Here is a 12797-nt window from a genome sequence, read left to right as displayed (position 1 = left end):
ACCCTACCCAAGAACATTACCATCCCACCGAGTCCTCCACAGCTTGCCTACAACAGAAGGTACTGTCTTTCTGAAAACAAGACTCCACATCACACCATCACAAAGGGTTGCTTTAGTACCAACTCTGCAATATTTGTCCAGCCCTGGGAATACCAAGTTATAGATGGCATGAGTCTTGCAAGCAAGGAGTTTACAATGGGACCGGGAAGTCAGGAATTGTGCCTTTGCTGTGGTACCTAACAACAGCAAATCAGGGGAGAACGACTTTATTTGGCTGGCAATCCTGAGTCACAGTCCTCCACAGCAGGGGGCAGGGGTTGCAGCAGGAGCTAACTTTTGCCTCCCCAGCTCCTTGCTCTCAGCCTTCTTGGATTGTTTGGATTTAGTTTCTCTAACCTGGCTGCCTGTCCTTTCCATCTGTTCACTGTTTGCTGTTTGCGATTCCTTCCTCCCTCATTATCCCAAAGTCCCTAGGAATCTCATGGTAGTAAAACCCAGTTTCCCCCTGAATGTTGGTAGAGACTCTCTCCATCAAACTCTAGCATGATTTCCAGAGGTTTAAGGGAAATTCCCTAGGATGATTCCCTTTAAAATGCCTGCCTGAGACATTGCATGGCTGCCAGGAGAATTTTCTGTTTGTTCTAGCCATTTTCCCCTTTTTGGGCGTTTGCTTTAGAAAGCTGCGACTCTAAATCCTTTCTCTGCCCTTTTGACATGTGACTCTTTTAATTACTCAGAAATAGTTTCTCTTCCCTTGAAATACAGAGATTCACAGAACTAGCCCTCCCTTCCAGTCTGTGGGAGATGAGGGCCTAACTTTAGGGACACCTGCAAGCTATTTTGTGCCTACTGGCCATTTTTCCCTGTTGCTGTCGTCATCGCTGAGTATTCGGTCCTTACTGCTTTGACTAGAGTCCAGCTTTGTGTATCTTTGACAATGTTCTGTCACTTCAGGTTTCTGGTATGTGAAATCAAACTACTCAAAGCCATTGTTTGCAAAATAAACTGAGAACCCAATAAGAACGATTAGTTGCCTGTTATAGGAAACCATGCTGAACTGGCCCAGTCCCAGGCCCCTAATACAACTCCACCAGGTTTTCTTTGCCTTTTTTCCTTGATATCCTCCTGTCTTGAATGCTTTCTCCCTATACCTTCTAAAGTCCAACTCCTCCTGAGAGCCCTCTAGAGAAAAGGACCAGCTCCCTGGAATGCAATAGGATTCACTGCTTAGTGTGAGCACCCAGATCCCCACCTTACCCAGTCACCCCTCCCTGACTGCCTAAGGCCACCAGATAGACCCCAACCTCAGAACTTAGACAATTTTCTTTTTTTCTTTTTCTTTTATTTTATTTTAATGTGTGTATTGTCTACATGTATGTATCTGTACCTGTGCCATGCAGTGTCCACAGAGATAGAAGATGGCATTGGATCCGTTGGAACTGGAGTTACAGATGGTTGTTAGCCACCATGTGGGTGCTGGGAACCAAACCCAGGTCCTCTGCAAGAGCAGCCAGTGCTCTTAACTGCTGATCCATGTCTCCAGCCCCTTTTTTGTCTTTTTGAGACAGATCTCCCTGAATCCCAGCTGGCCTTGAACTTGCTATGTAGACCAGACTGGCCTCTATCTCACAGAGATCTGCCTGCTTCTACCTCTTAAAGATATACACCACCACACCCAGCTAATTATCTTACTTTTTTTTTTTAATGTGTGTGGGCCTCCATGTGTCATAGCACACATGTAGAGGTCAGAGGGCAACTTTTTGGAGTCTGTTCTAGAGATTGAACTCAGCTCATCAGGCTTGGCAGCAAGCACGTTTACCCACTGAACCATCTTGCCATCCAGAACTTTGGATTCTTACACACAGTAAATTTCAAGAGATATTTGCTCAAAGAATGGTTTACCTGGTGACTATAAAACTACCTCCAAGAAACTTATTTTTATCAAGAATCATTTTTGCAATTAAAAATATTTTTCCATTAAATATATTTTTTCCTGCAATGTATGAGTACTACTTTTGCCATCAGCATCCTAATAAAAACTTTTACTTTTTTATCAATTCAAGAGCAAAGAATGGGAATTTTTACTCTTGCTCTGATTCAAACTGTTTCCTATTTCAAAATTTGAGAGCTTCAAGCTAATGAGAAATTTTGCAATACTATTTAAGGTGGGCTAAAGAACCCAGGTGAGATCCGGGACAGGGCTGAAATAGAAATCTGTCTGATATTGAAGGAAGTTAGATTCTAGTATTGGGGTCCAGGAACCTGAACTTTAACCTAGTGTCTTAGGTGTCTTTTGGTAGACCTTAGGAACCAAGAGGCATTCCTTTAGAGCTATTGATTGCTTCTTTTATTTTGCTAGCACTTATTGATTGTGACTATGAACCTGGCCTTGTGCTGGACACCAGACATGGCTGTGCCCCAGGTGATCACTGTCCCTGCCCTCAGGGACAAGGACTGAGCTGAGTACATGATGGGAAATCACCCACTGAAGGAGGAGACCCTGAATCTTTGTCTTAGTTTGTTTCTCCATTGCTGTGGCAAAACACTCTGACCAATACCAACTTGGGGAGGAAAGGGTTTATTTAGCTTACATATCCCAGGTCACAGTTCATCTGGGAGCCCAAGGTAGGAACTCAGGGCAAGAACCTGGACACAGGAGCTGGAGCACAGGCCATGGAGGAACCCTGCTTACTGGCTTGCTCCCCTGGCCCCTGCTCAGCCTGCTTTCTTATGCAACACAGGCCCACCTGCCCAGGAGTGGCACCACCCACAAGTGGGCTGGGCCCTCCCACATCACTCATCAAGAAAATGGACTCAGCCATAGGCCAGTCTAATGGAGGCAATTCCCCAGCTGAGGCTCCCTCAACCCAGGTGTGTCAAGTTGACACTTAAAGCTATCCAGCAAAATCTTCTATTCTGAAGGAAGTAGGGGAACCAATCCTATCTTAGATGTGCTATAATCAGTGGAAGACCTTCCAAACTTAGCCCAAGATGTGAGATACTAATTATAACCAAGAAACTGGGTAAGGCTTTAACCCTCTGAAATATCAGGAGCATCTCAGCAGCACCTTGGGGTGTTTAGAAGAGGATGAGGAAGGCTGTTAGACGGTTTCTGTCACCTTTTTCTGTAAGGAAAAAGCCCAGGCCTCCCTGGGAAAGGTGGTGTCTACCTTAGCCTTATCAAAGATATGTTTGCATTTGAAAATTTTATTATAATTTCTTCCATATATCATTTAATTTCATGTAGTAACTAAAACACATACAATGTTTTTCACAAAAGATATGCTCATGGCTTGCTTAATCAAATTTGAATCACTCAGCTTAACAACATATGTTTCTTTAAGCAAAAGTTTTATCATTAAATTTTCAGTTGGTAGGCAATTGAAGGATTGGGGCAGGATCAGAAAGTCAACCTAGAAGGAGTTAATTTTAATGCTAAAAAAAATTTCCATGTCTCTGTTGCCATGGCAGTATTTGTTTCTAAATCAAAATGGTTAGGATTCAGAATTAAGTTTAGAATAATTTTATTTGTCTTATTTTGGTGTTTGTTTGACAGGGTCTCTCTAGTTCCAGCTTACCTGGAACTCACTATGTAGACCAGGCTGGCCTCAATCTCACAGAGATCTGCCTGCCTTTGGCTCCCAAGGGCTGGGAATAAAAGGCTCGAGCCACCATGCCCAGAGAGCCAAAAAATTAAGCTCTCACCTGGAAAGTTGGAGCACTCACTTTTTATTGCCCTAGCAAACCCAGGTGAGCAAATTCTCTGAGGTTCTGGGCTTTGATTACAGAGATCCATAGGCCTTTATATGGATTTTTATATCTTTTCTTTTTAAAAAATATTTTATTTATTATTTTTATTTTTATGTGTATGCATGTGTTGCCTGCATGTGTGTAAGTGCACCTGTCTCATACAATGCCCTCGGAGGTCAGAAGAGGGTGTCAAATGCTCTGGAACTGGAATTAAAGACAGTTGTTAGCCATCATGTGGGTGCTGCAAATCGAACCCAGTTTCTCTGCAAGAGCAGCCAGTGCTCTTAACCACTGAGCAATCTCTCCAACCCCCTTATATCATTTCTTTAATGGGTATAGCATTGGTAGGTTTAGACTATAGCTTACGTGACTTTCAATACAAATTTCTACGTATATGTAAGCCATTACAGGAAGTTCCTTAAACTGTCAGCATATTTACAGAAGCAGATACTGCAGGCAAGGGTTAAGGCATCCTTAGCTGTGTAAGTTACTGCTTGTACCAATAGAATGGTTACAGGCATTTCACCAGATAACTGTGTTATTTGCTTCTGGCCTCTATGTTCTCTGTTTTAGATTTATTTTTTCTATCAGTGTACCTAAGTGTTTACTAGGAAAGGCATTACAGAGATTAGAGTGACTGCCAGTTGTCCTGCATAGTGGAGTACAAGAATCAGCCAAAAGAAAATGCTCTTGGGCACACAAAGACCAAGATTGAACATCGGCATATTTCCCTTCCTCTTCAATAGCTCATGACAAAAAATGGAAAACATAGAACAGTATCTCAGTCAAACAAACAGAACCTCCCTCAGGGGTCTAACCATGGGATGGTAAGAGGTTGTTGGGGTCAGGCACACCTGGGTTTGAATCCTGGCTTTGTATAACCTCATCCAGCCTTGGATTCTCATCGGAAGTTATATTATCCATCTCATATGGCTGGCGTGAAGATTAAATTTAAAAATATATGGGGGGTATGGCATTTTTGCTAATGGTCTGGAGTCCTTTCTTTCTTTCATTCCTCTTCTTTGACATACACCAGTTTTTATTGTTTGTCATTGCACAGCTGATTCCTGCTCCCAGGCATTCCCAATATGTCTGTCAGAAGCAGGGTTTCATCCAGAGACAGACTAGGTAACAGATGGAGGGGTGAAGACCGGTGGTGAGCATGTCTGGTGAGGGCAGCATTGGTAAGGAGGACAGGCCTCAATCTCCTCACCATATCTGGCTTCGTTACAAAGTTAGGCAAAATGCAGAGAGCCCAGAGCACCTGGTATCCTCCCCATGGCTCCTCCATCTTGGCATGTAGCTATAGCAACTATTTTTCAGATTTTCTGGGATAATGCTGCATGTCCTGCTGTCTTACTATAGCATTTACTCAGATATTGGGTATAAAGTAGTGAAATATGTCTTCTACAGGATGCAACAGGGGCGTGTGTCTTAGATGCAACAGGAAGTATTACTCCATTTCTGTCTCTGCCCTTCAGAGGAAATCCTTTATCAGCATGGCACCCAACCAGATCTCCTTCCCTCCACTGCTCCGGAACAAACACAAAGTCACAGGGGAACAACTCAGAGGTACTCAAACTCATAAGCTTTAGGTTAAAATAGACCTAGGGTCAAATTCCCACCCCTGAAATTATTAGCAGGGTGGGATCTTTTAAAAATATGTATTTTGTTTGTTATTTTTATTTTCTGTGTATGAGTGTATTGCCTGCTTGTATGTAAGGGCACCTGTGTTGTGCAATGCCCACAGAGGTCAGAAGAGGGTATCAGATTCCCCTCAGAACTGGAGTTACAAACAGTTGTTAACTGCTATGTGGGTGCTGGGAACCAAATCCAGGTCCTCGAGCAGGGTAGGATTTTAATGTGCCCAAGATTCTCTCCTCATTGCTCTGTGGGTCTGGCAGCACCTGCCTCATAGCATTATTGATAGTCAAGTGAGCTGATGTTGGCATGTGCACTGACACATGGTAGCACTCCAGGATTATTGACATTTTCAATACTGAAGTACCCAGAGCAGAGACAATCCCACGTTTTCCCAAACACAAGTAAATGCCACAACACACCAATAAGAAATTGTCAGTGGATGACATCAAAGAAGGCAAGTCACCCAGTAATACTACCTGGTGAGACTCAAGACTGATTCAATCAGAGAGAATCATCTGAAGGAGATCAGTGACCTCCCCACCCCTTAACCTGACCCAAGGAAGCAAAGGCAACGCCAACCTAGATGGCAGTGGGACAGGATAAGGTGAACTCAGGGGAGGGGATGAAGAAAACAGACTGGGCCAGGACCAAAATTGCCCTCTAAATTCACATTTCTTAGATTATCTGTTGGGAAAGACCAGTTTACATAAAGAATTCTTTTAGATTAATGTTTTTATTTAAAAATAAACAATAAGCTGGGCATGGTGGTGCATGCCTTTAATCCCAGCACTTGGGAGGCAGAGGTAGGTAGATCTTTGTGAGTTCAAGGCCAGCCTGGTCTACATAGTGAGTTCCAGGACAACTGGGGCTACAGGAAGACCCTGTCTCAAAAAGACAATTAATTAATTAATTAATTAAACAATAAGACTATTGGAGTGATGTCAGATTAAAAATCAAAGTTTCTAAATTCTGACCTCAAAATTCTGCTTCTTGCTTGATTGAGACCTAGTGGCCAGCTGCATCGAACACTGCATGACGCTTAAGAGGTCTTGTTCCAGGGGCTGGAGAGATGGCTCAGCAGTTAAGAACACTGATTGTTCTTGCAGAAGACCCAGGTTTGAATCCCAGCACCCACATGGCAGCTAACAACTGTCCGTAACTCCAGCCTTTTCTGACCTCTATGGGCATTGCATAACACGGGTGCACTTACCTACATTTTTTTAAAAAGAGGTCTTGTTCTTTGACAGCTTTGCTTGTTACTTGATGGGCAGCAATTGGAAGTTTAAATCCCAGTTCTCCTTCACAAGAGAGATGTCACCCATGTTGACGAAGAAAAGACTTCACCACAAAGGAATAAAAAAGATGGTTTATTCAGGAGTCAAATATGAATGACCATGATCCAGGAACACAGATCTAAGTCTCCCCTAATACCACGTTTCAGTGAGGTAGCAATTTCATAAACTTTTTATAGTGTCAGAACAAAGAAAGTCATAAATCAGCACACTTTTCCAATACATTGGTGTATGCATTTGGTAGGTGGATTTAGTAAAGTGGGGAGAGAGTTCTTCTATAGACCTCAGTTGCTATCTGAAGACATTCTTAGCCTGTCAGTTGATAGAAGCTAAGATTGTGTTGTTATCACATTCCAAAGGTTAGTCTGTTAGTCACAGGATGTTAGCTCAGAGGTGGGCAGGTTATTTAGTGGACTAAAGACAGCTCAAGAACCATGGTGGAAGGATTAGACAGAGAGATAAATAATGCCCAGGTAGTTTTAAAAAACTGCAGGGAACAATATTAGTCCAACAATCTACTGACAAATTATACATACAACTAATTCAAGGGACAAAATATATGTCTGGTCAAGGTTTATCTGAGAACATTTGGTTTTTCCCAAGCTTTATCTACATAGCACATGGTAATTAAAAGTACCAGACTGGTAGAACTAACTTTCTTGGATGTTTAACAGCTATAGTTTGAGGCCTATACTAATCTGGTCAAAGGGACTTAAGGGACAGTTTTTGCTCCTTGCCCTCAATGGTCGATTAAGTTCCAGGGGACTATGGAGCATCACTCAAAATGTCCTGTAACTGTGGTGAGTCACCTGTCCTCTTGATCAGGGAGGCCATGGAGACCCCACCAGATGGACCTGAACCAGTGTCCAGTCTACAAAGAGGAGGGTCAACACAGAGGAAACATCTCTTCCATGCTTCCAAGTGAAGCCAGCCACAGCCGAGCAGGACCTTTGACTTAATCTTCACATAGATGGAACTGGTAAAAGAAAGGAGCCAGGGGCTCCTCCAAAGCCCATGTGACCCCCGAGGAACAGATCCTCAAACGACTGTAAGAGTAAAAATAAACGGTTTATTTGGGCCAACTGTATGGTCTTAAACACCCAAAAGGAAAGTATAAACAAAGATTAATGAGGTCAATATATTTCTTTAAGAGTCCATGTATATAGGTAAAGGCTGCATAACAAGAAACAATGCCAGACAGGAGATACCTTCCTTTGAGTTGTTGGCCAGGGTGGCCCAAGAGACTCCCAGACAGTAACCCAGTGTAGAACTGGGGAAATGAACAACAGGCCTCAATCTTTTTTTTTAACTTTATTATTTTTATTTTATGTGTATGAGTGTATTGCCTGCATGTATGTGAGTGCACCCGTGCCGTGCAATGCCACAGAGGTCAGAAGAAGTCTTCGGATTCCCCTGGAACTGGAGTTAAGGATGGTTCGTAGCCACCATGTGGATGCTGGGACTCAAACCCGGGTCCTCTGCAAGAGCAGTCAGTGCTCTTAACCACTGAGCCATCTCTCCAGCCCTGTAGGCCTCAATCTTATCTAAAGGAATGTTGGCAACTGATTGCTACTAGAGGAGGAAGAGCTGATCTCCTAAAACAAGGGACTCTAGATACATTGACTAGACTCAGTGGATGGACTTGCACTGGGGAATACCTGGGGGCACTGACAACACAGTGGACAGTAACAGGGCTGACAGAGTATATGAGCTCCAGTATGGCGGGGTGGGGGAGGCTATGGGAGGGTGCCATTTGGAATGCAGGTATAAAGATGAATAAGATTGTTTGGGATGTTGTGTATGAAATACAAAAAATAAATGAGTTATATTTGAGGAAGAAGCATAAAAATTTGCTTCATGTTAATTAATAGATATGAAAAACATTACTGTTGAAATCTGCCTCATGGATTTATATCCATGCTCATGTGCCAAGGATCTCAGAAAGTAACGAAGTTGATTAGCAATAATCAGATATATAAAGATTAGACACACATGTGCAAACATCTAAGTATGCTGGGAATCAAACCTTGGTCCTCTACAAGAGCGGTCAGTGCTTTTAACACTGAGCCATCTCTCCAGCCAAAATGGTGATCTTTTTTAAAGGTTAAAACCTCTTTCAATTTTATGTCTTATAGGGTTTATACTGGGCACAATAATGTATATTAATTCAACACTGTGAACCTAAAAATTGCAGCCAATTTTGAAAGAGATGCATCTTTGCTCTGGAAACTGTTATTGAGTATGTCAATGCTATTTTAATGAAATGCTTCTATTAATTATATGGTTATTAAATTTTTTTAAAAAATTGTAAATGGGCTCTGGACCTGCAACACTCCAAACTTTCCACAGTTATTGAAATGCTAGTCAGTTAACCAACCTTACAGGAGGTTCAGTTGAAGATGTAAGTTTTTTTTGTGAACTTTCCTTCACACCCACAAAGCTGCTTATGATGATATAAGAAGCCTATGCAGACTCTTATGCACGGGTGGGAGCACATGCCCACATGGTCCCAGGAAATCCCAGGAAAAGAGTGGGGGTTGAGGGGAGGGGAGGTGAGTGGGGTGGAAGGGTGGTGAGAAGGGATGCTGAGGGGAAGACTTGGAAGTTGAGGGCCAGGACTCCTCAGCATACCCTGCTCCTGGCAAAATTTTGTTTGTAATAAATGTTGGCCGGGCATGGTGGCACATGCCTTTAATATTATCACTCAGAAGGCAGAGGCAGGCAGATCTCTGTGAGTTTGAGGCCAGCCTGGTTTACATAGAGAGTTCCAGGCCAGTCAGGACTACATAGTGAGACCCTGTCTCAAAGCAAGCAAACAAATGAAACAAAACCGACAAAGACAAAAAACTAAGTGCTTGCATTTACTCAATAACATTATAACAAATAATACGTAATAGCTATAATATATATTTATGCATATATAATATAGCAAATTGATTTCCTCTAACGGGTAGAAATCAGGATGGACTAACATGTTCTCTGTTATTAGTTGTTGTTGCCTCAAAGTTATGATAAATGATTTTTGGAATTAAATAGACCTAAGTTAGGGAGGTAGTTACCAGAATTTCCTTGGCCCCTATAAAATACTGTCTGACCACAACTTATTCCTGGTTTCAGTTTCAACTTCCAGTCTTTCTTGTGGCACTAGCCTCAAGCCTCACCTATCAACCAGATATTTCCATTTGGGCCTCTTACACCCTGAGGTGCGGCATCCCTGACAGAGCTTCAATTCCACGTCTCCACCTTCCCCCAAAGAGATGCGACTTCTTAACTCCCTATTTTTACCAAGAGTCCTGTCACTTTACTGCGATGGAAATGTGGATAATGTGACTCCCTTCTCCAGATCTCACAGGAGCTCATGCTTGATGTCCATCTGCTTCTCCCTTGCTTTCCTTTCAAATGTAGCAGGAACCAGACTTCATTAAATTCATCTCACACCTGGTGTATCGGTGCATTGTCCTAAGAAGTTTCCCATGTATCCCTACCCCAACACTCTCCTGTTCAATTCATTGTGTGTACTAGACTAGCTTTTGAAAACAACACCATAATGCTATCTGTGTTCTGCTTATAAAAACCTTCATTGGCCTGAAAACCCTGGAAAAGAAGAGCCAGTGACCACATCGTCCCTTCCCTGCACCATGCCAAGCGTTGCTTTCAGGACAATTTCACAGAAATTCCTCTTCTTCTCTGAGCCTGTTTTCCATTGCTAATATTTCCATTACTGATATTGCCTTATTTCTCTTGCATCCAACATGTGATATAGTTTACTACTGCTCCACTAATTAAAACAGAAGGATTCCCTTGTGTGGAAGCCTATGAGACATTGAAACCTTAAGGACAGCGGAGAGCGAGCATCTCATTTTGAAAATTCCTTTTAGCTGATAACTTTGTCTTCCATTTCTAGCGATTCTGTCACCCACATTGTAGCAGAGAACAACTCAGGCACAGATGTTCTGGAGTGGCTCCAGGAACAGAACATCAAAGCCACCTCTGAGCTGGAACTCCTCGACATCTCCTGGCTGATTGAATGCATGGGAGCAGGGAAGCCAGTGGAGATGACAGGAAAACACCAGCTTCTTGTAAGTGTCCTCTCTGGTGGATCCACAGACCTGGGTTGCACCTCAGATTCTCTCCTCACTGAGTCACTTAGCTCTGAGCTTCCCTTTCCTCCTCTTCATACAACAGTAATGCCCACTTCATGAGATTGCATGGAAACTGGAATAACATACATGTATGCACAGTGCTGACATATTATAGGCATGAATAGATAGCAACTATTTTAAAATACTTTATTATTTTTCTTTTATGTGTATGAGTGTATTGCCTGCATGTATGTAAGTGCACCCTTGTCGTGCAATGCCTGAGGAGGTCAGAGGAGGGTGTCCTCCCTTGGAAGTGGAGTTAAGGACAGTTGTTAGCTGCCATGGGTGTTGGAAATTGAACCTCAGTCCTCTGCAGGAGTAGCCAGTGTTCTTAACTGCTGAGCCTGGATAGCAACTATTTTTATGAACACATTCATGCACAGTTATTTCAAAGTACTTAAAGAGCATCACGTTTTGGCAACTAGAAACATAGAAAGTTCCTATTTTTTTTACTATGACCATTCAGGAAAAAAAGATTTTAAGTTCTTTAAAAACTTTATTTATTCTTATTTTATGTATATCAGTGCTTTGTCTGCATGTACTTAAGTGCACCACATGCATGCAAGGCCCACGGAGGCCAGAAGAGAGTGACAGATCCCCTGGAACTGGAGTTATGGAGGGTTGTTAGCTGTCATATGGGTGCTGGGAATCAAACCCCAGGTCCTCTGCAAGAGCAGCCAGTACTCTTAACCTCTGAGCCATCTCTCTAGTCCTAAATTTTAAGTTCTTAATTCCAAATCCTTGACTAACAATGCTATAACCTTTGGGAAAAGGGTTTGGACCATACTGTCATAAATTCACACAAAAAAGGAAAATGATAATTAATAGATGGTTCTTTTTCTTTTTTATGATTTTAAAAATAATACGTGTACAAGTATGAAATGTGAAAATAAAACTCATTATCTTGTACAATTGCTATATATGAATATAAGGAAAAATAATAATACATGTCAACAATAGGAAATTCAGTCTTAAAGACATGTGCGACAAAATTTGAGTCCTCTGTAGTTTTACCCTTTTCTAGAGACAAATTCCATTAAACTGCTTTCAAATAAATGTTTCATTTGTATGTTTATGAACAAATACCTATATTTATATATTATTGTCATTCAAACTGAATACTTTTGCATTTGTGTAGGTGAGAGGAGGCTCTTCCCCCAGCCCCATCCCAGTTTCAGAGATGAAGACTCCACCACTTGCTGTGCGAAAGATCTCTCAGTACGCATGTCAGAGAAGAACCACTTTAAATAACTGTAACCACATATTCACGGTAATGAGGCTTTACCTCAATACCCAGGGCAAAAGCTTCTTCCTGTGAGTCTATACGTTGAATTGTGATTTTCTTTTTCTGGAAATCTGCAAATGCTTCTTCAGCCCTGGTTCTTGTTCAAGTGGGTCTCTTTCTTTCAAGGATGTGAAAAAATACATTTGGATTATTCTGTAGAGACAGTAGATACTATTTATTGAGTGCCATCATTAATGACCACATTTGTCAAAGGCAAATACTCTGAAAAACCAAATAATATAATTAGTCCCAAATATAGTAAGAATGAATGACATAGAAAGAGCAAAAATGTATCACCAGGCTTTGCTAGAAAGCCAACAGACCCAGAGTCAACAGACATGGATTCCAGTCTGATGTTAACTAGCCTGGCCAAGCTGATTCCTCTCTTTGAGCCTCAGTTTCTCATCTAGGTAATAACAAATTAGCTAGAACATGTGTAAAGCCCTACTGCCTGAATGTTCAAATGATCCTAACAAGCTCCCACTGCTTAGTGGTTAGGGTTCACCTGCATAGAGCACTCAGTAGCGTATCAACACAGAGCTTCTCATCTCAACTTTCAAGGCACATCTGTGAGGAAGGTCAGGAAATTGTAGGTACTGGGCCACAGCTGCTTCCACCTCTGCCAGTAAGGCAAACATACCTCACCTCAAATAACCCTGGCTTTGGGTCTGTGTGACCTCATGA

The 12797-nt window shown here is 42.1% G+C and overlaps 1 protein-coding gene across 2 annotated transcripts in view; it reads left to right on the top strand.

Moving 5' to 3' along the window:
* Positions 1 to 12797, top strand: part of Dntt (DNA nucleotidylexotransferase) — a 40613-nt gene that overhangs the window by 3490 nt on the left and 24326 nt on the right. For both annotated transcript variants that reach the window (XM_008831995.1, XM_008831994.1), the window contains exons 2-3: positions 10591 to 10765; positions 11967 to 12098. In XM_008831995.1, coding sequence (XP_008830217.1) covers positions 10591 to 10765; positions 11967 to 12098 — 307 coding nt within the window. The remainder of the gene's footprint in view (positions 1 to 10590; positions 10766 to 11966; positions 12099 to 12797) is intronic.

This window comes from Nannospalax galili, unplaced genomic scaffold (assembly GCF_000622305.1).
Source record: "Nannospalax galili isolate Female #2095 unplaced genomic scaffold, S.galili_v1.0 scaffold875, whole genome shotgun sequence".
Lineage (NCBI taxonomy): Eukaryota > Metazoa > Chordata > Mammalia > Rodentia > Spalacidae > Nannospalax > Nannospalax galili.
Note: the sequence above shows the minus strand (reverse complement) of the source record. Positions and strands in the feature narration are given on the sequence as shown.